Source organism: Kogia breviceps, chromosome 10 (assembly GCF_026419965.1).
Source record: "Kogia breviceps isolate mKogBre1 chromosome 10, mKogBre1 haplotype 1, whole genome shotgun sequence".
Classification (NCBI taxonomy): Eukaryota; Metazoa; Chordata; class Mammalia; order Artiodactyla; family Physeteridae; genus Kogia; species Kogia breviceps.
In genome coordinates, this window is record NC_081319.1 from 27,424,269 (window position 1) to 27,451,292 (window position 27,024).

General features: G+C 40.3%; 1 protein-coding gene across 29 annotated transcripts in view; it reads left to right on the plus strand.

Annotated features, from left to right (window-relative positions):
- The window catches only part of CADPS (calcium dependent secretion activator), a 795,170-nt gene that overhangs the window by 632,995 nt on the left and 135,151 nt on the right, over nucleotides 1-27,024 (plus strand). For 28 of the 29 annotated variants that reach the window (XM_067043766.1, XM_067043769.1, XM_067043768.1 and 25 more), the window contains 3 exons: nucleotides 1,064-1,276; nucleotides 14,633-14,769; nucleotides 18,466-18,653. In XM_067043766.1, coding sequence (XP_066899867.1) covers nucleotides 1,064-1,276; nucleotides 14,633-14,769; nucleotides 18,466-18,653 — 538 coding nt within the window. Of the gene's footprint in view, nucleotides 1-1,063; nucleotides 1,277-6,431; nucleotides 6,444-14,632; nucleotides 14,770-18,465; nucleotides 18,654-27,024 lie in introns of all 29 variants that reach the window. The other variant, XM_067043751.1, reaches the window with a different exon arrangement.

A 27,024-nucleotide genomic window follows, 5' to 3' on the forward strand; every position in this document is an offset into this window, starting at 1 on the left:
ATGGACAGAGAGTCCCAGTAACCGCAAAATACAGGCTTTTGGAATATGTTGACAGACACAGTGTCTCTCTGGCCTGAGACCAAAGAGAGGCTTCTGCCTACTTCTCTCTAAATATTAACCTTGAGAACTGTCTATGGGACAAAAATGGGTCTGTAGAGCATTCATTCATCCAACTTGTATATGTTGAGTACCTACTCTATGCCATGCACTGTTCTAGGTACCAGGGATGCAGCAGTGAACAAGAGAGACAAAAACCCCGTGTCTTTAGGAAGTAAATTATATAATTTGTTAGAGGTGGTAAGAACTATGGAGAAAAATAATACAAGAGAAGAGAGATGAGTAAGGAGAGGTAGAGGTCAGGGAAGGCCTGAACAAGCATGTGACATCTGAGCAAAGACACAAAGGAGGTGAGGTTGTGACTCATGCAGATATCTGGAGGAAGAGTTCCACGCACAAGAACTTTAGGGCTTTAAGAGGCGAGGGACCCTTTTGCTACTTGAAGTGTGGTCCTCCAACTAGCACCATCAGCATCATCTGGGAGCTTGAGTAGAAATGCAGGATCTCCGGTTCTAGCCCCACTTACTGAATCAGAAGCTACATTTTAACAAGATGCCCAGAGAGTTCACATGTGCACTAAAATTTGAGAAGCCCTGGTAGAGATCCACTTACATTGTAAAGGGAAGAACAATAGGGCAGTAGCTCAAGGGAGAAGTGGGGGTCAAGAGATGTTATTGTTGTCCGGTTTGTTTGTTTTTAAAGATGAGAGAAATAATAGTGTATTTATAGACAGATGTTTACCCATCCATTAGGCAGCTCAATTGACATCTCTGTCTCCAACCAAACAAAGATGGCGGGAGACAAGAGCTGGGCTCAAAATGCCTCTTGGACACCATGGCCCCACTTTGTGGCCAAATGGGTATCAGATTTCCCATCCTACAGTCAGATAAATGGCTCCTCCCTTCTGCAGCCCAAGAAAAAGCACAGAAACTGCCTCTCTCAGAACTTAGTCCTGCCAAGAACATTGCAGCTCAACTTAGCAGTTTTTTTTTCCCTTTTAACCCAGGTTTGGAGGGTGGCCGAGCCTTCTTCAATGCAGTCAAAGAAGGAGACACCGTGATATTTGCAAGTGATGATGAGCAAGATCGCATTCTCTGGGTCCAAGCCATGTACCGGGCTACCGGGCAGTCACACAAGCCTGTGCCCCCAACCCAAGTCCAGAAACTCAACGCCAAGGGAGGGAACGTGCCTCAGCTGGACGCCCCCATCTCCCAATTTTGTAAGTAAATATGCCATTTGTTAAAAATAGCTCTGTAGAGTAAAGTCAATCTTCCAAAGTTGAGTTAGAAAATCTAGTTGCTTTAACATTAAGGATTCACAAAATCATGTTTGCTGAAAAGAAAAAATAGTGACTTCAGAGGGGGAAAGTTGGGACAAAAATGTTAGATGAAAGTAATTTTAAAGTGCAATACTTGACATTTCCCCCTAAGGACTAAACAAAGAAAATATATTTTAGGTGGATTTTTATCTCTCTGTTTTGGTGAGAGTTTAGAATTCACAGCCAAACATGTATTTGTTTGAGTCCTTCAAATATGGTAGATTATGTATGTCCTTGCCTCATTTCTTCCTATTAAAAGTAATTGTAAAATAGGGCTTGACTTGAAACAAATTTAAATCTGCAACTTAGAACCATTTAAAAATAAATGATGACATTATCACATGCAGTGGAGGAAAAAAAAAAAACACGGTACCCATTCTGAGCTAAAATACCAGAACCCAAAAATGAAACTTCCTCCTTAAACAGCCCCAGTTCATATTCCAGTCTCTTCCCCTCTTACCTCAGCATCTGCTTTAATTTCTTGCCCCTTTGCCATGCCTTCTTGCTACCTACGTTGGTTTTTATCTTGCAACACTTCAGATACACAGGGTCAGATGAAAGACAGCATACGCTTGGAGATGCTTATTGAAACAAAGAAAATGGAAGCACTGAAAACATAAAGCACCAAATTAAATCATTCATTTTTTACAAAACATGAGCCCTAAATAGAGATGTTAGGGTTCTGGATAACAGGTCAATTAGGAATAGCTCAGGTACAAGTCATTTTTAGCAATACTCATGGTGAGTCCTGACTTTAGCATGGAACCCACTGATTCAGTGTAGTTCACGGAGCAGCTGTTGAGATGACGAGACATTGATGAGGAAGACAGATGAGATCCCTGCTCTCGGGATACCTACAGCCCAGTGGGGAAGTCTAGACAGTAAACAAGTAAAAAAATGAGTAAGATATTTTCAGACATTGAGAAATACCATAAAGAATGTCATGCAATTGTGAGTGAATGGAGAGAGCGAATATAAGTCAGATGATCTGAGCTTCAGCCCAAATGATAGGGAGTTGGCCCCACAAATTTCTGTGGAAAGAGAATTATGGCAAAAGGGAAAGCAAGTGTGAAGGTCCCTCATCGGAAATTTGACCTTGAACACAGTATTTCACACTGTCTCTCCTCTGTTGCTCTTAAAATATGGATCGAGGGCTTCCCTGACGGCGCAGTAGTTAAGAATCCACCTGCCAATGCAGGGGACACGGGTTCAAGCCCTGGTCCGGGAAGATCCCACATGCCATGGAGCAGCTAAGCCTGTGTGCCACAACTGCTGAGCCTGCACTCTAGAGCCCACGAGCCACAACTACTGAGCCCACGAGCCACCACTACTGAGCCCACGTGCCACAACTACTGAAGCCTGTGCACCTAGAGCCCGTGCTCCACAACAAGAGAAGCCACTGCAGTGAGGAGCCTGTGCACCACAAGGAGTAGCCCCCACTAGCTGCAACTAGAGAAAGCCCACGCGCATCAACGAAGACCCAATGCAGCCAAAAATAAATTAAATACGTACATTTTAAAAAACATGGATCGATAATTTTGTAGCTACATCAACTAAATAGAGAATATTCTCTTTTCAATGAATTGCACTGCCATGTCTGTTTTTGTCTAACAAGACTATGTTCTTAAACCTTGTAACACCTTTACTGATGGGGAAAAACTCTTTTTGGATGACAAGTACTATCCATCAGGTGCTCCCAGGGATTCCTGTCCGGTACTGATGGCTTTTTAAAGGGAGATGCATTCCCTGTGGGACATTGTAAATAATCACACAATCATGTGGGTTTCCACAAAGAAAACCCTGAAAGAATAAGGAATAAGTTGAGGAGGGACTCAGGGGAGGAGGGACAGCCCTTCTGACCATGACCACCACCAAGTGTCCTACTCTCTTTTTTCTCTTAACATTTGTGGCATTTAAGTTTGAGAGCAAAGAGAGAGAAGGAAGCTTCTCTTTTTAAATGGTTTAGTCACTAGTTGCAATAAAAACATCTCTACTCTTTATTGAATTAAAATAATTCCTCTGTAATGGAATCCCTTCTTTCACCTTGCCTGACAGGCTCCTTTTAAATAAATTTAGAAACAACACATCCCATTATATTCCTCTGAGATGGAATTAACTGTGTATCAGGAAAAAAGTCCTAACTATAACCACCATCCAAATCAAGCTCATAAAACATGTATCACAGGTGATATTTGGAAAATCCTGGTTTTATTTCCAAATAATCTCCACTTCTTCTGAAGTCATTTCACCTTACATTCAGTGTCTTTGTTCCATCATCTGCCAAGATTAAGAAATTACTACTTGGGTTCGTGAGTAGCCCCCTTTTTTCTCTCTAGTGTAGGAAAGAGGATGGACGTTCAGGGGTAAAATTAAATGGAGACCAGACAGTGATTTTAAAAAGGAGCTTAGTAATGGAGGCTCTCGAAGAGGGGATGGATGTCCCTTCATGGAAGTACCCAAGGGCTCTCGATTTACATTTCCCTCCGTAGGTAGGATCCACTTAGCTATGCTGTTAGAATCTAGTCATTAGGCGATCAGCTACAAGATTCCACCGAGTACACGCAAGCTTGAGGTATGTCACTATTGTAGTCAGCAGAGGCAACGTTTATTAAATGGAGCATCCAAAGCAAAATTCTATGGGTTTGAATTTGTGGGGTTGGGTAAGTAATGTCATTCCTAGAGAGCATGTGAGGTAGACTGAGAGATGAGTGAGAAAGATCAGATAATTCACACGTCTGGGATTTATCAGTACCTGGTGGCAGAACCACCCTTTTCCTTATTGTCCCCTTAAGCACTGCCCAGGAACAGAGGTTCTCTAGAGAGTATGAGGGCTACCTTCCTTCTTACCGGGTTCTGTAAGAAGGAAGCCACCACTTTCAGCCATGCAGATTGTACCCTGCAGGGTCCACTTTTCCCATAGACGGAAATGTGAATGGTGCCTCCCGAGCTGTGCAGTGCCTGTTCTGCACAACTGTACACCATGACCCTGCAGTCAATGACAGTCTTTACGCGGAGCTTCAACCTGCACTAGCGGTAAACCTAATAATCCCATAGTTACTTTACTGAAACAGAGCCTCACTGCTCCAGATTCTATCTAAAGCTAGTTTAGGCACTTAAGAAAAACTGCAGCCAGAGTACCAGAAAGTGAGGCTGTGTTCCCATACTTTAGAGACCAGCATCAGAATCCGGTCAGGGTTTAACCAAACCAGCCTTCTGTATCCGATCGTTTACAGTTAGGGGCATTTAAAACCCATTGAGAAAGATTCTAACAGGAGCCAAGAATTTTACATTGTGGGGTAATGCCCTGAGTAGTTGTGCAAAACCACCAAAAATGGCTGGGGGTAGGGGATATATCATAATTCTTAGTGGAGTCTGCCACAGAATGGTGGTTACATAACAGTTACTTCAAAGCTGCATTTAAACTGGTAAATTCAAACCCTCGCTATTAAATAGATCAGGCTTTAAATTAACTCAGTCAAACTTACAATGTTTATTCAAACTTAACGTAACCAAACTCATCCAGATTTGCCCAAGTCTTGCCTGGTTTTGGCCATTAAAGTCCTCTGTCCCAGAAGCCCTTTAGTCCTGAGCAAACTGGGATAGTTTGGTCACCTGGTACTACAAAGCGAGATAACAGAAAAATGAAAAACAATTACAACATAGTAGTAAAGTAGCAAACTTTGATCCTTCACTGACACTTGGTTCTCAGTCTATACCTCGATTTATTTTGTCACATCACAAATGTTAAGTCAATCCCAGACCCTCTAACAAAAGGAGTGAAAACAATCAAGTATTGCATTTTAAAAAGATTTCCCTGACTTCCAAAAGGTAAGGGTCATTGTTAAATACTTAATTCTGTACACATCTCATCAAATCCCTGTTTTTGAATATTTGCTCAAAGTATTTGCTGTTCTTGCAAGTGAATGATTTTTAAGAACAACTTTTCTATGAGTTAACTTTGTAATCATTTTGTTAATATTTACATGGCAAAGGGAAGCTACAGAGAAATGGGATAGGTTTTTTGGATAGAGAAAAATAAACACTCCAATCTTGTCATGTCGCTGTCTGCTCAAGGGAAACTTGAGAATGGAATATTTTACAGTTTGGGCTACTTGAGCGTAATTGTGAGTTTATTTGGGTCTTTCTAAATTCAGTTTAACAGACTTCTGGGTGCAGATTTTATTTTTTGCAATTTCAAAAGCTCGATTTCAAAATGAAAAGACACGTCTAAGAGTGGAGTGGAGTATTTGTATGGAATTGGAAAAACTGAAAAAAAAAAAAATAGATCCTGCTATTCATTAGTTTGTATGTGACTCTACAATGATTTTGGGAGGGTTCCACCAAACTTTTAAACCTTTTTGTTCTTTTGTGGTTTTTTTGATGTGTGTTGCTGTTAATTTAATTTCTCTCTCTCTCTCTCTCTCTTTTTTTTTTTTTTTGGTTAAAACTTGAAAAAATTAAGTCAGTGCCTAGTTATACAACTTTTTAAAACAAATACTTGTAATTTTCCAGTTTTTTAAGGCCAGCGTTGCTTACCTTGGAAATGACGTCCAAATCATTGAGTTGAGTGTTGCCACGAATTATTATGCCAAGTGGCCTCTCATTGAAACACCCGATCCCTGTGCAATCTGTGTTAGAGGAACAGTGGAAAATCAGTACCTCCATTCTCAAGAGTGCAGTGGGAGGGGGTATTTTAAGCTTTGCTCTTTGGTCAATGATTGATATATCACTTGCAATGAGTCTCATATTGATGTCTGTTTCTCAACTGATAAGTGTTAATCACACCATAGATCCCTAAAGTTGGATGTCTTTGAGAATTGTTCTATTTTTGCTACCACCTGAACAGTCTTCAACAGTTAGGGGGATCTTGGTTACTGTTGGTTTGGGGGGGTTGACTTTGGTTTTTTGTTTTGTTTCATTTAAGTTTTCTTGTTCAATCTTTGCTCAAACCCAAGAACTTTAGCTGCTAGGTTAGAACTCCTGTCTGCTTTCCTGAGCCTTGTTGCTAGTCTTTATGTTATTCTGGTTTGTTCCTTCTTACCCTGCTAACTTCTAGCTGGACTGAAGGGTAAGTGTTCCCCTATAGCTAGCACAGCTCAGATAATCAGACTAGATTATCTGACACCTGCAATGTGCTTCCTCCCTCTCCTCTGAAATCTTCCTCATGTCTAGACTTTGTAGTAAAACTTTTCATGTTACTTTCCTGACCGTAGGTCTGAAATGTCAGCTTCATACTGAAACTAGGATGCATGTGATGTGTGCATAATTGCCTCCTCTCCTTGGCTTTCATATTGGCATCAAATGATCCTCTGAGTAAAGCCAACCATTAACATATCCTAATTTTTTTTTATTCCAAGAATATTAATGAGCATCACAACAAAATGGCAAACAATGCCTTTATTTCGTGGAATTCACAGCTACCTGACTGCTTAATGCCTGAAAACAGATCATTTTGCACCCTGATGATGTGTTGCTATTGTTGTTTTTCCTTTCCCATTCCAAAGGTTAGAATGGTCAGCGAACCAATGGTGTGGTAACCCCGGGTACCTTAACAAATAGAAACGGGGGGTAGGAAACCCAAAGATGTTAACTGAGGGAGACTCCAAGAAATTGCAGAACACAATAAAGTAAATTCATTAGTTGAACACGAAAGAATTCATTCTACCTGGCTTGAGGGTGTGCTCTAAGACCCAAGAGAGGATTAATTTTGAAAAGAGACATGTAATACATGCAACTACCACGCACAAAAACAGGACATTAAGGACCCAATTGAATTCATGTAGCTTATTCACAGAAGCTTCAGATTCACAATCTCACAGTGTCATGGAGGGTTCTGACCTCTGGTCTCAAATATCTCTCTGCTGCTCTCCCAAGAACAATGACAACAATAACTGTTTTGGACATCATTCGTATTTGTATTCATTTTTCTAAAAATACACCTGTCAGAGAAAAAAAAGAAACTTTAAAACATAGAAACATCGTTCTCTTCACTATTTGAGTTATTAATAAAAGAGAGTTCCTTTATTCATAGAGGAAAAAGCTGTCCACCAAAAATGTGTTGAGGGAAAACTAGACATTAGAGGGAGCTAGAAAAATTGGTCAAGAGAGCAGGCAAATATGTACTTGAATATTTTGAATGCAAACTTAGAAATTGTAGGTCACATCATTTCTCCTGACCATTTGATAATAGTCCTTTCTTCTTTTCGTTTTTTTCTTTAATTTGCTTTCTATCCCTCCTTTCTTTCTTTTTTTCTTTTCTTTTGCATAAATGTACCCTGGCTAGCAGACAGATTTTTTTTTTTTTTTTTACCACTTCAAGCAGATAATTTAACTTTCCTTTCCTTTCCATGTCCGATGAGGCATTTTTAAAAGCTTACCGTAGAATGTGAACTTTGTGGGCTTTTAGGATTTTGCTATACTTTTTTTAAAGATTAAAAGAAAGGATGGATGAATAGATGACTGAATGAATTTTGTTCTAGTGAATTTACATGTATTTGCACAACAATGCATTGCTATCCTGGTAGACTTCCAAATAGTTGTTTGCCTTAATTCCTTCTATAGTTTTGTCTCAGATTTTTGTTGCATCTTCTTGTATTGTCAACTTGCAGTTGCTACATTGCAGGAATGCAACATCAGAGAATGAATTCAATATTAATTTGCATGACCCCAAACCACACTGCGTATCACTTTCCTTCTCACTCTTAAGTAAATGACTTTTTAAAAGAATAGTCTCTCACAATCAGGGCCAAAATTTTCCAAATACCTTGTTAGGATGTCAATAGATCATCTTAAATGAAGGGTCACTTCATTGTTAACTGCTTCAAACACATTTAACATATTATTCACTAATCAGCTGAGTATTTTCATGACCTATAGTGATTTATAGGAAGATACATTATTAATTAGTCAACTATAGAAAATTTGTGTTTGCTCTTGTTGCAGGGACATAAAAATATTATCAAGTACTGTGTAAATTAATTGAAAATATAGTAACTACAGCAGGGAAAATTACAAATCATTTATTTGTTTTGAGATCATTGACAAAAAATTCTGTTATGAGTTTTACTCAAAGCATTTGTCTTATGAAGAATTATAAAAATGAACATTGAAATATATGTCACATGTTTATCCCCTTGGGTGTATTGCCAGAGATTTCTGCAAAATGCAGTGTGGACCTCGATAGCTTCGGAAGAAGCCATCCTCTCTTGGCCATGCAAGTTAGCTTGATTGAGTCAAAGGGACCATGAAGGAATTAAGTTGTTTCTCAAGGGCAGCAGGCAGGGGAGGACCAGTCTTTTGCTTGCTGTGCAGAGCTCAGGCAGGGCACAACATCCCCTGGTTACTTGATCATGCCAAGCAAAACTCTTCTAGAAAAATCCGTAAACAGTCAGCTGCCATCAATCATTGTCATTTCTTTATTTCATGTCTTCTGATGAGGTTGACTACTGTCATTGTTCGTTATTGTCCAAACCATACATTCACTCTTGTACTGTCAAGCAGATATGACAAGCACACATTTTCCATATAGGAAAGATACAAAGTCACCTTTTAATTTGCAGTTCGAGTTCACAATGACTTTGTAGTTACATGAGCTATTCTCTTGCCTCTAGCATCCATCAGGAATAACAACAGCCATAACTGTGCTCCAAATTTCAGTGATAAAGCAGCTACCCCTAGTTTATTATGAAAGGGATTCATTAGAGGAAGGAGCCTCCCTCAGACAATTTGTTAACAACACAATCATAGTTATTTTCAACAGCAGAATTTTCTCCCTAGCCTACAAAAAGTTCTAACAGGTAATACTACAAAATAAAAAGATTTGACCTTTTGTATTCATTCCCTGAGCTGTTGGGATAATAGAAAAATCTCAACAAAATGAAAATTGGAAAGCTATATTATTCCCCCCACCCACCCAAGAAAATTCCATTTGGTAGACCTTATTGCAAACTTATCTAAATTTCTTTCTATCAGAAAAAAGATTACACAAATATGCTTGCTATTAAGACAAGAGATCATGAAAAAATATGATATATTCTTTTCCATTGTGAAGGAGAAAAAGAAAAAGAATATCAAACATGAAATGAACCCACACATCACAGACAAAATAAACGATAGGATGATCAACTAGGAACATCACTTGAAATTTAAGTAGATTAAATGAGAGTATAAAATCCACATAATCGTATCACTTTAGGAACCATTATTTTCCCAACATTCCTTAAATGCCAAACCAAAATTGTTTCCGAGCAAACTTGGGGTAAAAATTTTAATTAGTTTCCTCTTGAAAGCATACTTGCCTTCCCTAAGTCTGCATGTCCATTAGCTTGCTTCTGTGTCATGGATACCCATTGAGATAGTTCTTTTAAGTTTATAAATGTAGTTTAGGTACCAATATCAGCTTTATTCATCTAAGTTTAGTCTGAAGTCAGTCTCCTATGCCCATGCTGTAAAGAACTCCAAAATCGTTATGCAATTACAGCCCAGAAGTGAAACAAGAAGCATTGTTTGGAAGATGTGTTGAGTTATGCCCTAGCTCCAGAGCCTATGAAATTACATAGCCCATTTTCAGTACATTTGAAGCCCTTGCAAAGCAAGCAGGACTGAGCAACTATTCAGCCAGGTCTGAAAAAGGTAAAAGATTGAAGTAAATTCTTAAAATGCACTCGATCCTTGATTTCTTAAATAATAAAAAAAAGTACATATATTAATGAAAAAGAACATTGGTATGTGTCTTCCAAAGCAAGAGATAATCCAAACATCATAAGAGTTGTAAGCTTCTACTTTACCCTCCTGATTCTATTTTGCTCAGCCTAGTATTTAAATTCATTTGCATTCCCTTGACACATGCCAAACATTGGCAAGGGAATTGATCCCAGGGTGTCCTGAATCCAGGAATTGACTTTCTCATCCTTTTGCTCTGGGCTGTTTTCCCCTTGCTAATGTCAACATTGGAGTTTTCTTTTTCTCTCATCAACCAATTCCAATTGTTTGCACAGGGCAAAATATGATTGCAAGGAGCATTTAGTTTTTAATGCTCAGCGCTGTAGAAGAACAGACTGGGACCGTGCAAGGATGACTAGATGGTGTTGCTTGAGAAGCACCCACAAGTTCTTTGAAACAGAATTTGGAACAGCTGGACCACTGCAGTGTTTTATTTTAAAATAGATAACATATGTAATGCATATGGTCCTAGACATGTATGGAGACACAGGCAGACAATCTGAATGGTATCCAAAGACACCTGCACCTAGAATTCTGTTTCCTTTTATAAGATTTTTTTCCCCCTAAGAACACATGTTCCCACTTTGGGATTTGCAAGATGCCATCTGAATCCCCATGTGTGTGACTCCTTAATAAAGTAGATGGGAAGCTTCCTGGGATGCAAATGTCAGAGTAAGTCAGTTAATAAACACCTTCTAAGGACTTGGCTCCTCTGGGAGCTGCCAGGGGGAAGTAACAGATCAGAAATTTACCCTCAAGGAACATATTATCTACCAGGGGATTTAAGTGTGTGTTCTGACCACAGAGAAATTGGAACATCACCCAGCAAAAACAGAGACAGAGAATAGGAACTGGTTACACAGGGGCAGAGGAGAAGCATAAAGCAGAGAGCTTGGGAAGGACTCCCAGCTTCCTAGAAACAATATGGTTTAAGAAGCAACCTATAACTAACAATATAGGTTAATCGCGATCAAGGTAGTGACAGCCTTGGCTCCCTAAGAATATTAAACCAACTGGCTTTGGGAGCACTAAGAAGCCTGCCCGTTCACTCATGGCTAAGGTTTTTGAGCACTTAGTATATGCCAGGCACGTAGGTGCTTTACAGGTTCTGCTTATCAGATCCTGTCAACAGTCCTCTCTGAAGGTAGCCTCAAACACCATTCTCAACTTACAAATGAGGAAAATGAGACTCAGAAACACTAATCAACTTCCTCACATTGCATACCCTATAACGGCAGAGCTGGCCTCAGATTCAGTGTTCGTGACCCTCTAAGCCCACCCACTTAATCACCTGCTATCCTAGCTCAAATAAACTATTCCTGTTGAATTTAGTGTATCAACATTTCCTAAAATCAAGAAACAGAAAATATTTGTTTAGAGAACACATTTTTTTTTATCTCAGTGAGATAAATTCATTATTTTAACGCATGTGTTTCGAGTGCCTGCTGTGTACCAGGTACTGTTCTAGGTGCTGGGAACACAGCAGAGAACAAAAATTTCAAAATCCCTGCTTGGATGGAGCATCAAAATCACACCCCTTCCATGGACACCTTAAAAAAGCATTCCTGGACTACTGCTGCTCTTTTTTTTTTTTTTTTTTTTGTCTGAATGTAATAAGCTCAATGAAACTCTCAGAAATTTCATGGGAGCCAGCCACCCTGTTAAGCACTCTTGAGTTGTTGGAACCATTAAGGTAATGAGCCTAACTCTGAGTAAATGATGATTTTGTGTAAGCAAAGTCCAAGGGCTGCTCGTTTTACTTGCTGGAAATTCCCACTGCATTAAGCTCCATCCCACGGAAGGTGTAAAGGGACCTTAAGGAAGATTAAATGACAGTGACAGCAGAAAGGGAACTAAAAGTTCGGCTCATTTTACACACGAGGAAACAAGACTCAGACAGATCAACGCTTCAGCCAGTATCCCACACCTATTTAAAAGCGGAGCTCACAGGAGCACCCGGACCTCCTAAATCAGTCACAGGCTCAGTCACCCCCATGTGAACTGACAGAGAGGAAGGAAGCAAGAAGGGAAAAAGGAATTTTTCTGTTGATAGGGTTACTTTCGGAAAAGGAAAACAGGCGGATTTTAAGCATATTTTAAAACCTGCTTTAAAATGTAAGTAAAAATGAAATTGTTCTTTAGATAAAGTCTAAGCCAAGAATTAGCATGGTGAAGCTGTCTTGTGATGATGGATGGGGGAGGTGGGGGGCGGGTAGGTCTGTATCCAGGTCTCCACGGAGGAGGCAAGCTCTCTTTCCAGATCCATTTCCTGAGTGGGCAGCCATGCAAAATAGTTCATCACAGAGTTTTCAAGAGGTTCAGCAAATAGAGGAAGAGACTTCAAACGTGGGGCATATTTTTAACAGCTAGGAGAGAGCCCCCTTCTCTCTGGCTAAATGACTGTTTGCACCATCATAATTGAAGAGCACTAAAATAGCAGAGGCAAACTGGCCAAGTAAAGGGCCCGACCGATTTGTCAGCCTGCAGCCTCTTCTGGGAAACCTGAGAGCAAGAAGCTGATGCTAGCCAAATTGCCTCATCTATCCGCTAGAATTGGGAGGCACAGAGTGAGTGAGGCTTTTTATGAGGATGGAACAGGACGCGCAATGGGTGTACCCCATTGTTAGTTTCTCCGGGGACTGACTGACAGGATGGGGGTGAGAGGGCAGAATTGTCCTAAGGGACGGAGCTGTATCGCCTGGATTACAGGAGTGCCATTGTGCAGGGGGACAGCTAAAGTTGGAGCAGGTTTAAGACACTTGCTTTGAGCCAGACACACACACACACACACACACACACACACACACACACACAGACATCCTAGAAGCAGCTAGCTTTCTCCCCAGTACCAACTTCCTGGCCACCTCTCTTTCTAGCCACCCTGAGTCAAAGGAGAAATATAGCTTGGAGACCAAATTACCAAACAAAAGAATCCTCCTAGATAAAGCACCCAAACTCAAATTGAAAGCACTTTCCTGAAGACAAATCTGAGGCAATTAACCCAGCAAAGAGGATTCTTTCAGATTCTCTAATATATAATTCCTGCCCATGTGATATCCCTTCCAGAATTTTGTGTTTTATCCTATTAGTAGAGCGATTTGGCTATTAAAACAGACATTCTTCAACTTGCCTTCTGGTAACCGTTGCTTCTGTGTGTCTTGGGCATAAACAACACATCCTGTTCAAACACTGACCACTTGCTGCTTCTATGAAAGATGACTGAAGATTTAAAACCCAACAAAAAGAGGGCATACGTCTGACATAACCATGCATGTAGGTTGGAAGGATACACAAAATTAATAAGGTGAGGGAAAATCATCCTCTTAATATCACACTGCAACTTTAACCCCCATTTTCAGCCATCCCCCAAGCAGCGAGGGAAAAAAATACTGCCTGGGATGAAGGCCACTTTTGAATATATTATTCAAATACCCTCTCAAGTCGCAAATCCGTTTTCCCATGTCCTGACAGCATCACTGGTCCCTGGCAGGTGCCCTTATTCCAGTAGAATGTTGCATGCAAGGGGATGAATAAACTCTTGCTTGATTTAAGATTCTTTTTCTTCACAGCATTTCAGGACAGTGAGTAAATATGAGACAGAGTGAGACGATTCCTTTAATGTCTAGGACCCTCATTCCTTCCTCTTTGGGATTTGCTTGGTCTCACTCGAGTCAGCGTCTCTGAGTTATTTTGCCGATTGAATATAGACTGTTTTAGTTACACATATTGAGATTAATTAGTTAGCCCTTAGGAGGTTTTGCCTACAGCCTTCACCCCGTAAGGAAAAGTGTGAATACATTGAGACTATTAATTCACAATAAATGGCAGATCATAGCTCTTGCTGAGTAAATTTGTTTGTCTTTCATAAGCTTCGCTAACTGAGTAAGCACACCGTAAGGCAGTGTCCTTGGCTATCACAAACTAAATTCCCGTTGAACTTATTCTCCAGGTTTCCATGAAAATCTTTTGTTATTATTTTGTTTTAATTTTGGAGGATGGGGACCCAAACCTTTTGTGCAACCAAATCGGCCACGGGGATTTGGAAGGGGAGGATACAAATATTGTCACTTTGCTGAAAATCAGCATAACCCTTTTTTTCCAGATAATCCCAATAATTGTAGAGAAATTGCTCTAGATATAACCACTGGAATGGCAGAATCTATTAAAAACCTAAAAGCTAAATAGGCTTTTATAAGCAAAGATCCGATCTGCTTTTTCAGTGTTTGGTGAAACACAGGCGAAGTTACGGTCGTGTGCTTAGTTTTTCAAGAACAACATAAATGCACTGGAGTTGTGATCATTTGATAAACACGTTGATGCCAATATATTTTTGCCGAAATGCAATAAACTCACCAGTAAGTGATGCAAGTTGACAATGGGAGGTATAAAAAGAATATCTTGGGGATGTTGGTGGGAGGCAACGGGGAAACAGCTAGCGTTTGTAATGCCTAGTGAATTCCTGTGTATTTGAAATGTCAAAGAAAATGTGATGTGTTTCTCTAAATTGTGTCTCTCTCCACATGTATAAATGAACAGACGCAGATAGAGCTCAAAAACATGGCATGGATGAATTTATCTCTTCCAACCCCTGTAACTTTGACCACGCTTCCCTCTTTGAGATGGTGCAACGTCTTACTTTGGATCACAGACTTAATGATTCCTATTCTTGCCTGGCAAGTATATTCTTTGGTCTACAGCAATTGAAACATGATAACATTTCAAAAAATAAAATATTTTTCTACCTTTATGTCAGAAGCTCTTTTCTCCGTTGTGGAGCCCCTTTAACAATTATAAATGTGTTCTTGATTTCCTGTGTTGAGATAGTTTTAGTTACCAAAGAAAGAAGACAGAGCGGGAGGAAGTTATCAGTAGAGACGGATCCAATTCCCCAGCCTCCCTATCTGAGCTTCCCCCTTTTCAGCTGCTACTTGAGAAATATTCTCAAGAGGGTAATTGAGTTTGGCACCTGCTTATGGAGAACTTGTAAAAATTGCCTCGGTTTCTTAGACATTAAGATTCCCCTCTCACCCCACCCCACATAGTAAGACCCTGTGCTCCTGTCTCAGAAATGAATGGGTCCTTTTTATTTATTTTTTTAAAGATCAAAATGATTTGTAAATCAAGTTCACTTCCCTTTTCATAAGGTAAATGGGTTTGGGTTTGCTTGTTACAGTGGCTTTTTTCTTTCTACATAGTATTCGAAGCATTTTTCACCCTTTGGGGAAATTTTCGTGTGGTACTTTAGACGTTTAGAACTCCCACTCTCCAGCAAGAGCATGAACATTTCTTGAAATCCTATTTTAAGCCTAGATTTAAATCCATTTAAATTTAAGTGACCGCTATTACATGTTCATTAGATTTATGAAAATAGATTTGAGGTTATACCATCAAATTCAAAAGCCTAAAAGAGACCCAATTTATTTCCTTCTGCAAACCAGAAATTGTTACTTCATTTCTTAAAGATAAAGGCTATTAATCCCACATTATAGATGGGAAAGGTGAGGGGAAAGGATGAAATGGCTTTACACAGAGGAAAAGCCTCATCCCTGACTCCACATACTAAGGTTAATATATCTGTATATTATTAAATATTATATAAGTAACTAAGGTTAACGTAGTATTGATATTAACATAAATATAATGAAAATCTGGGTTTTTTGTCTAAATGGTATGGCTGTACCCTAAATCTGTCCTGACTAATTTTTTTGTTTTAAATTCCTTTTCTTGTTCTGTGCCAGAAGCCAAAATATTAAAAATGGTAGATAAAATCGTCTAAAAAACAGAAGCGGGATTATGTGGAATAATTTATTAATCTTCGTCTCACAAAAGATTCATTGATTATCTCAGGTTTAGAATCACTTCATCAGAAGTCTGAACTTTGCCAGATTGGAAAGGAATACATCATTTTGACTTAAAAAAAAAAAAAAAAAAAAAAGCTTACCTTGCATTGCAAGGCAGTTTTTCTCAAATGTATTTCCTACGATTATGTAATTATTCATGTAATTATAAATTGCATTCGTGAAACTTGTAAGAACATGCCTCTGAACTTAAATAATTTCTTTTTATGTACAATTCCTAGTCTCTTGAGGAATTTTTTTGAGGTGTCTTATTTTCAAGACTTTTTAAAAATCCTAATTTCTTAAAACGGTTTTCTTTTTCACTAAGAAATTCATCACTAAGGAGTGAGTGCCCTCTAAAAAAAATTAAACCAGAAATGAAATTTTGAAGCTTGCTCCCTGTGAATCATATATAGGCCTAAAAATCCAAAATTAATTATGAATATCATAAAACAGTTTCCTTCCCCGTTTGTGTACCTGTATCTATTAATCATCATCCCCAAATTTCAGAAAATAACAGCCATTAAAAAGACCTTATCTCCTGCCTCTATATATTCCATTTTCTCATTATTACAATCTTTTTTTTCAGTTAGTTTTGGAGACCGACCAGCAGGAATACATAAATTTTTCTGTGTCTTCGACTGAGTTCCTAATTGATATTTCTTCAACTCTTTTCAAAGCAGCTATTTTGGCATCTACAAAAGACTTGGTGTCATCTGAGTCGTAGAAAATATATTTTAATCTTTCACAGCAGTGTTGTTTCTAAGATTTAGCATTTGGGGTAGCAGATGGAGTGGCAAAGAAGTTGCCTATAGGGGCAGCCCACTGCCTCGACTACTCTCCCGCCCTCTGCAGTAACTTATCATTTGAAATAGGAAAGATGCCGTCTTTCGTTGGATGCATTGCTGAGCTGCATGTTGTCTATCGAAGTTTCCCCGGATCACTAATACAAGAGGAGAGTGTTGTCAGGGGCCTCCCTCGCTGCAATTCCTTGGCCTTTACCTGCCACCTGGTCAGTTTCTCCTTTTGCCTTTTCTCTCCCAAGACGGAGCCATATTCAAAAGATGACTCAGAGAAGACCCTCAAAGTAAAATTAAATTTATATTTAAGACAATCCTAAATTCTCGGCTTAAAATGTAGCACCTCAGTTGGTTTCTTTCTTGCTTCAGAAAGGTACCCAAACTGAAAGAAGTGATTGGATTTCAGGCTTGTCCCAAGGGTAGCTTTGAGTGGCAAGTCGCTTGGCCTGTCTGATCAGCTCTTAAGTGCACGATAGAGGCAGCAGTTTCTACCCCATCATGCCTACCAATCTGCTCTGAATTGGAGATTCCATCCGGGTACTCTTTCAGAGCGAGTTTTGTGTGGTCCTGCAGCAAGCAAATACATGATAAGAAAACAAGTAACTGCCAGGGGAAAAATAAAGCAAAACGCTCAGCCAGGGCACAGGAAGCTCCTCTCAGTTTAATTGAATCCTATATGATTCACAACTTGAAAACTTAGTCATGTTGTTCTCTTTGGAAAGTTCTGTTATTATCTTCGTTTTAAAATCTAAAAAACTTTTTTCTTCCAAAGTGAAAGGATTTATGAAGTCCTAGCATGTATGTAGACCAATCCTAGTATTTATTAATGCTCCAGAGTATTAAAAAAAAAAAAAAAAAAAAACACCCAGAAGACTTGGAGTAAGGCAGAGCTGGGTTTGCAAGCGGGAGGGGATGTGGGAATATATGTATACGTATAGCTGATTCACTTGGTTATACGGCAGAAACTAACACAACATTGTAAAGCAATTATACTCCAATAAAGATGCTAAAAAGACAAGTGAAATAAGAATCCAATAGTATCATACTCTACATACTATTTTACAATAACTTATTGCATTGTGACCATGTTTCCATGTTAATAGGTATATTCTGTAATATTAAAAAGAAAAACGACAGAGCTGGGTTTGAGTCCTGCCTGTTTTGTGTTATTTGTGAGCTCTTTTTCCAGTTCCTCATCTATGAAATGTAGGTAAACCTGCTCTGTCTGCTTCTCAAGGTTGTTATGGGGCTTAACTGGAAGTTCTCTGTCAAGGGTAAAGCACTGTACCAATTTAAGGCATTACTGTTATTATTTCCTCTTATCAGAAACCAAGACTTTGCCCTACCCGCACTCCAACACTCTTTTAAGGTGTACGCTTCAGTGTTAAAGTAGTGGGTGAGCCTCTCTTTCTGGAATCATGCCCTCTGCTAATCCAGATGCCGTCACTTACTAGCTGCAGGATGCTAGGGAAACTCCGTGTCCTCCCTGAGCTCAAATTTCCCGACCATCAAACAGGGATAGCAGCACCTACCTGATAGGGCTGTTATGAGGACTAAACCAGATAGCACACACAGCGTTGGGCACAGCAGCTAGCACTTAATAAGCGATCAGGAAGTCTTAGCTCTGCGGCTATTTTTAATTCCCTCTGCAGCCACCCCAACTCTAGCAGCTCTCCCCCAGAAAAACCCAACCTATATTTAAGAGAAAGTCTCTCCTTTATTCCCCAAACAGGGCTGGTTCAGTCCTGGCCAGGTGTTTGTACTAGACGAGTATTGCGCCCGAAATGGAGTCCGAGGGTGTCACCGACATCTCTGTTACCTCAGAGATTTGCTTGAACGGGCAGAAAATGGCGCCATGATTGACCCCACCCTCCTTCACTATAGCTTTGCCTTCTGTGCGTCCCACGTCCACGGGAACAGGTAAGCACATGTCCAGAGGTATTCCTTTAAAAATATTTTTTAAGGCACTGGCCATGGTTTATGACTGGTCCTGCTTTTAGGGTCATCTCCATTTCTATCCATCTCCATTCCCTCCGTAGTACAGACCAGTGGGTACGCGTGCACGCGCACACACACGCACACACACACACCAGCCACACAAACAAAAAAACCAGACAGGTCTGAATTTCTTCTCCTTTCAAGAGACTTAACAGAAATGGCAAACAGGACTTCTAGAGTGGTCTCTGAAATTAGAACAATCTAGGCACAAATCATGGCTCCTCCATTTGCTGTCCATGACCCTGGATGGTAATTAAACCCTCTCTGCCACTGTTTTCTCGTCTGTAAAACAGGGATGATGGTGTCCTCACGGGGTTGTCAAGAGGATGCAAGTGGATGTAAAGGGTTCAGCACAACGCCTGGGACATGGCAAGGGCTAAACAAGTAGTTGAGCCTCTGTTGTTGCTATCATTCATTCCATAAATATTTAATGATTACTTGTTGAGGGTCAGGTACTCTGCTATACCTTCAGCGTGCATGGTGAGCAAAAACCAGACACCAAATGAGGGCACTGTTATATAGAGATCGGTTCTCTGAGAAAAAGGACTAAGACTCCATGGTAGCAGTTAATAAAGGGACACAACTCAGATGGGGTGGCAGGATGGCAGGAAGAACCTCCCCGAGGAATCGATGCTTGGACTGAGTGCTGAAGTAGGAGTTGAGTGGTTCCGGGCAAAAGGAGCAGCATAAACAAACGCTCTGCATAGGAAAAGCAAGAGCTGAAACAAGCTGGGTGAATCTGGAAGGCACAGACAATCCTGACACTTAGAGTTTAACCACAGAGCTGGGAAGAACTTCAGAGATCACAGTGTAATCAACCCTCTCAGTTTATAGGTTTTATAGACAAGACCAGAACATCAGTTCTAACTCCATACTAAGTACTTTCTTTCTTTAGACATTGCCCAGCTCCTGGAGGAAAAGTTCCGTGTTCTGAATAATGCAAGGTAGCAGATAATTTAAGAACATTACCACTTGGCTCTGAAGACGTGGAATAAGTTTCCACACTGCCACAGCCAGTTTACTATCCCAATGTATGTGGCCTCACATTGCTATAAAGACAAGCCTACATTACCCCGGACACCTCAACCAATAGCCAGGGAAGGCACACCCAAGGAAAACTAGGTATCTTCAGAAACCCAGCCTGTGATGAACAAGTTGCTGCTCTGCGGAAATTCATATGTGGGAGCATCCAGAATTGACTGCATTTTCTTTTAAATCAGAACTGTATCAGTCATCTTCATCTCTGCAAGCTCTACACCTCTGAAGTGTCTGTGGGGTTAGTTCTGTGCTTTTCCTCTCTCTAGCACTGGTAGATTTTATGAGATGCAACTTCAACATTTAGAGCTGGATAACAATAGCATTGTAGGTTTGAATATTTAACAGGCAACAAGATTTTCATCACCTCCCATTGTTATAAGGTTTGCTAGCCCAGCACATGACCTTTCATTTGCATAAAAGATATTCATGAAAACTCTGATACCTGGGGACTATCTCTGCATAATTCAGCTTTTTATAAATATACACTTTGATGACTATCTGTTACAGCCTCTTGGACTGAATTCTTTAGAGAGAGAGAGAGAGAGAAGTTGCATTATATTCTCTGGGTTGTCACACTGTATTCTACATATGTTACTGAATAAGGAAGTGTTATAAAATAATGAAGTGTTTTTGTAAACTCCCTGGTAAACATCATCATGAATTATGATACACATTGTCTGGATTTCATATTGTAAGACTGCCACTTGATTCACAGTTAGGTTTATACATCTTGTCATGGAAACAGTTTTGGATTTCTTATTTTCAGTTCTGATTTTCCTTATGCAAGTTTGCATCTTTTTTTTTTTTTGCTTATTATTTTAGTTTGAATACATTTGCTCTTGCTCTTTGATGCATCCTTCTTTTTCTTTCTTTTGTTTGTGCATGTATGTGTGGTCTTGATTCTCCCATGGCTGGCCACACTCTGCATGCTCCATGCGACTACCCCTTCTCCAAAGTCAACAAATGCATGCGTACCTTAGTGGGCTGACACCAAATACAGACCCTGAAGGGAGCAAAACTCGCTCCCTGTCTGAACCAGAGGCTAAAAAAGATACCAAAAAGGAATCCAAAAAAAGAAAAAATCCCAAAACCCAGGCAAATCCAGAGCCCAAAAGGTAAGAAGTTATGTGTGTATTGCCTTGTGTTTTACGATGTCTGTGACCTTCTCTACCCCCCCATCTGTGCTGCAACCTCCACCTTAGCAAACCCCAAGCTTTGTGTATTCCTGAAGTCTCTGTTCAAACGTGCACTTTAAAAAAAAATCCTAGCAATGGACAAAAATACCGTGTATTGGGACTGAACTTGAGTCAGGTATTTAGGGACACTTAAAACATGTTTGCATTGAAAACAAAACAACTAATTGAGTGGTATGTAAACAGAATCATGAGTCAGATTGCTTTTTTTTAGTGGCATCTAGTTAGGGGCCTGGTACCTTACCAAGTCATTCATAATAAGCAACCCGTGTATAATAATTTTGAAATTATGGTTAAGAAGCAAATAAAATGGGTTGGCATAAGATGGGTTTATACATTTATAGTAGGTCCATCATTTTTAGCAAACCCTTTCAGTTCTACGTTTATCTCATGAAAGAAATCCACCTTCAAATCATGGTTTATAATAAAGGCACAAAGTAATGTCTATCACTAAATTAATGACTCTTAGTAGAATCGTTTATATGATGAGGTCACTTTGAAAGCACTTTTAAGTTCTAAAATTTATACCGATCCTGTCTTGTTTCCTGTGTCCTTTAGGGATGCTCTCTTTGTGAATTGGTAAAATGGCAAATTCGTGGCTTTTATTCCTTTTTTTTTTTTTTTTTTTTTGCAGTATGCGGGCCTCTCACTGCTTTGGCCTCTCCTGTTGCGGAGCATAGGCTCCGGACGCGCAGGCTCAACGGCCATGGCTCACGGGCCCAGCCGCTCCGCGGCATGTGGCATCTTCCCGGACGGGGCACGAACCCGTGTCCCCTGCATCAGCAGGCGGACTCTCAACCACTGCGCCCCCAGGGAAGCCCCATATTCCCTTTTAAAATAGATGTACAGTTATCTCCAGTGTTATCCTTTTGTCCTTCTTCACCTTCCCTATCTCTCCCCAAATTAACATTAACATTTTAAAGTTTTGTTGTTGAGGTTTTGAAATGGATATTCTGACCCTGGCATTGCCAAACTACACGAAGTTCACAAGGAGGTATGCTGTATGTTTCAGCATGAATTTATTCACTTGAATATTTCTAAGTCCTAAAATATATACAGTTCACTTGTAGGCAGACCAAATGAAAATGCCAATGTTCACTTCCTAGAGAATGTAGCAGGCTGTCAATCAATGTATGCAGGTCCAGTATTGAAGGACAAAGAGTGCCCCGATCCTATGTAGACACCTATCTTCTGAACTTGTAATATGCAAGGATGAAGGTGGAGTGGAGTTTTGTGTTTCCCTGTGAGGGTCAGACCGCAAGGTAGAAGTAGCTTGCAGCCAGTAAAAAAGTGCCTAGAGCGTTGTAGGAGCCTGAAGGAAGCCTCTCTGGCTGCTGTCCAAGGTGCTGCTTTTGGTGTGATCAGCACGGAAGCAGAGCAGAGAGTAAATGGCCACACTTGTTGGAGCCTGACCTATTCCCTGTGCCGTGAAAAACTACCGAAAAGGATTGTGAGTGGCACGTTGAAGCTTATACATATAACGGTCTATGTTTGCATTGCATTTTTAAAGGAAGAAGAAATCGTAATACTAAATATCAGTTGTGGGCTTCCCTGGTGGCGCAATGGTTGAGAGTCCGTCTGCCGATGCAGGGGACGCGGGTTCGTGCCCCGGTCCGGGAGGATCCCACATGCCGCGGAGCGGCTGGGCCCGTGAGCCATGGCCACTGAGCCTGCGCGTCCGGAGCCTGTGCTCCGCAATGGGAGAGGCCACGACAGCGAGAGGCCCGCATACCGCCAAAAAAAATTTAAAAATAAAATAAATATCAGTTGGGTGGAATTCTGCAGTTTACAAAGTGCTTTCATACATTCTATGTCATTTGCTATAACATTTTCAGGTTAGCTACTTTGACACCCATTTTGCAGATGATGAAACTGAATTCTGTAAATTGAGGTGGCAAACCCAGATATTTTGAGTCCGAAGCTCTTCCTCTTTGTACTACATCAGCACTGCACATAGATTCTAAAGATCTGAGTATTAGAGTTCTGCATAAATCTAGGATTATCATATCTCACTTCTATACCTCAGTTTTCTCATCTGCAAAATGAGCACATAGAGCATCTATAATATCCCATCAACCTCTAAAATTATCTTCCGTGGGTTATAATAACAAGTAAAATAGTCCATTGTTAGACTTCGTAAGTAACATTTAAATAAAATAAGGATAATTGCCACCATTTAATAAGTGTTTGCTATATGCCAAGCACTGTGTGAAGTGCTACTTACATATATTATCTCATTTTATACTTATTACATCACTGTGAGATCTGTATTATTATTATCCTCACCTAACAGATGAGGAGTTTAAGGCTCAGATATATTCAGTCACTTGCTTCATAGCAAATACATGTGTGGGCCTAATTCATACATGGATATTCTGACTTTGGAGCTTGGATTTGTAACCTCTCCGCCTTACTACCTGCCCAGCATTAGCATTTGTGTATACTGTGAGATGCAAATTCAGCCATTTGATATGATTTCAGCATTTCCAGGTGAGATACTCTAGCAGCCATCTGAATTAATTAAAGACTTTTCCATTTTTGTCCTAAAGATGTCCAAAATCAGTTTGGCCCACCTGGTAATTTTGACCTTGTGGAAAAAGTCAGAGTGTATCTGGAGTTTTAGACCACCTAAAAGGAGAGTCTCCTTTGAACACCAATTAACAGCCTTTTGGTACTGGAAAAAAAAAAAACATTTTCCTACTTCTTTCACCAGGATGAACACTGTTTGCATGTGGAGAGGTTATCTATTCTTTGACCCACAATAAGAAGGAACTCATGACTCGTGGAAACAAGTTGCCCTTTAACTGAATTTAACTGAACAATAGAATTCATTCCTATTGTCATCTCACAACCAACTTTAGATTAGGTAAAAAGTAGCTTTTTACCTAATTTTCAATTTTTTACATATTAATAACTCAGCAGCCCCCTAGGTGAAGGCAGAGCCCAGCCCTACTGCAACTGGACGTCATTAGTGATTGCTCAGGTGCTGGTGACTGAGTTTATCCCACCTTCTTTGAAAACCTGTGCCCTGTCTCTGTGAATCACTAGGCCGACTTGAATCCAAAATATCTAATCCAAAGTAGACATGTCTGGTCAATCAGGAAGGTGTTTGCTGTTCATAATTCCAAGCAGTGGAAGATATGGAACCATCACATGTTTGGAATCTTTTAGCATAGTGGTTCTTGACTAGGGGTGATCTCTTCCCCTGGCGACACTTGGCAATGTCTGGAGACATTTTTGATTGTCACACTGGGGAAAGGCGGTGCTGTTGTCATCTTTGGGTAGAGGCCTGGTATGTTTCTAAATACCCTACAATGCACAGGGCAGCCCCCTGCAAACAAAACCCAAAACATCAAACTTCCAGGTGATGAGATGAAATTTCTCCTTTTTACTTGGATTTTGGTTTCTTTTACACAGACGTATTCTGTGTCTAAAGGCATGACACTGATTTTCAGCTTGTGCAGGGATTGTCACACTGTAGTGTGCATATAAATCACAGTCAGAGTTTGTTAAAATGGAGAGTATGAGGACCCATCCTCAAATAATTTCATTCAGCAAGTCTTAGATGGGGCCAAGCATCTGCCCTTGTAATCAGTTCCTCCCCACGTATTTCTAAGGCATTTGGTCTGCAGATCCTACTTATGCGAGGCCTTGGTAGTCTAACTTGGCTGCACATTGGAATCACTTAAAGAGCCTAAGAAATGTTGATGCCTTAGCCCCGCCTGCAGAGGTTCTGATTTAGTTAGTCTGGGATCTGGCCTAAGCATCCTGGATTTAAAATCTTATATGTAGCAACATTTAAGAACCACCGATTGAGGGAACATTAGTTTGGACTAGCTCTTTAAAACTGAACCCATTTTCTCAAAGAGAGAGGGAAAGAAAAGGAAAATGTGGGTATGTTCAGCTGGTTGCACTTGGCGATCATCAGATCCACAGATGCAAATCGCTATATCTTCTAATTTTTAAATCAGCTCCTAAGGTTGCAGTACTTAATTTTCACCATAATATTTTTAGTATTCTTTCTAGATGACATTTAGATTAACATCACTTTGGTCACTGTCCCACAGTGACAAGGCAATCAAACAGCTCTGATGATTGCAAGTTGCGTCAGTGTTCCTTGGATCCCTTTATTATTGGGATTGGAAATTTTTCTCATTTACATTATTATTTAACATTTCTTGAATGCCAGTGCTGTTCTTCACATATGGCCTGCAGAGAAAGTACATTGTATCAGCCATTAACAAATCCATAATGCCAACGCCCCAATCCAAAGTAAGCTGCGTAGATTAATGAGTCTGTAAGCAGATGTAAGAGGGCATGAGTCCTAAAAATCTCTGAAAATGTGTCCAAGGATTCTTTTGGGAGATGTATTTGGAGCCAAGGTGCCACTTGTGTGCAGAGACCATGTGATCCCTGTGGCTTAGATCTGAGTACCTGAACACTCAGGTGGAGCTCACTTTTCTCCTCTGTTTCTCCATCAGCTTCCCTAAGTCAGTAAGTGGTTCCGTCTGCCCAGTTGCCCAAGGCAAAACCCTGGGAGCCATCCTTGATGTGTCCTCCCTCAGCACGGCACAAGGATTCAGTTACCGTGCCCTGTCAGTGCCCTTAAATAGCTCTCAAGTCCATGCACTTCTCCTTCTCTTCAATGCCACTGCCAGAGTTCAGGTCTCTGTCTTCTCTCCCCTGGACCACAGCTTTATTGACCATGTCCTTGCCTCCAATGTGGGTCCCTCACTCCCAATCCATGTCACATAATGATTTCCTTAATTTCTTTTTGGGGAATGCCTAGCTGGAAGTAAATGAGTCATTTGGCGTATGTATATTTTTCCTTCTTCTCCAATTTCTGCTTCCCTCCTTCCCTTCCTCCCTTTCTCTCTCTCCATGTTACACACACATACACCCATCATGACATTATGTCTGGTGCTTTTTAACTCTCCCTCCCCAAAAGAGAGAGAAAAGACTAGAGCAGGGCGGTTCTCTTTTACCATCCTGTGAATCCAGCAGTCTGGTAGCAGGCAGGCATGGGTGGGGGATGACAGTGGCATTCACATTCTTGGCCTCATGTTACACACTGACACAGGCATTATTGCACTTGTGGACAGGAGCACGTGGCTGGTTGGCCTCCTCTCCTGGCTCTGAGCAGGTAGTGCTGGCCTTACAGATGTCTGCGTCATGCTCTCTAAATCCTAAAGAACCATTTTCAACTGATCAGAAGGACTTCTCTAAGAAGGAGAGGGAAAAAAGTCCGAACACATTTCCAGTAAAAATCTGCATCCCAAGAAAAACTTTTCTCCAGAGCTTATATTCTAACTTTTAACCCATGTGACTCTCCTCCTAAAGGAAATTTGTTCCATGACAATAGCATATTTTCCAGCTCAGACACAAAATCTTATAAAATGTGCTGCATCACCTATCTCATTGGTGCAGTCTCTCTGGCCCGTGACAAACCATCCAAATAATGTGCATTTTCCTTCTAAAATTCCACCAGTGTGTCCTCATGATGAGGTTATTAGATTCGTTGGTGCAAAAACATATTTTCAGATGTCACACTCTATTTAGGTAGGGTAGGTGTGATACCCAAAAGCCACACATATTACTGCTCTGACCACTCAGAAATCTATACATAAGGTCATTGGGTGTTCAGGGTGGAATTAAAAACCTAATTGTCTTTGTTTGTATAGAAATAAAGGAACCCACCTCTTCGCTTAGTCCTCAAAAAGAAAAATCTATGTAATACAAATTTTGGAAATTGGTCCTTCTCTGGGGAAAGAAATTTGTACTTTCCTGCGATGCATACATTTTATACCATTTCTCTAATCATCTGTTGGGTTCTTGCTTCATTCAGTACCTGGGCAGAGCCTGAACCACTTTAACTAATGTCCTTGTGCCAATAACATCCACATTCTGTGAGATTGTTTAGAGGGAGGGACTTCTCCATCACTCCCATCCTTATAAGAGAATGAAGACACCTTCTGTTATTGTTGTGTTATAGCTACATATTTAGAAAAGCAGTCAACGAGTCAGAAAAGACTTGACTTGTGTATTTTTGCCCTCTTCTAGCC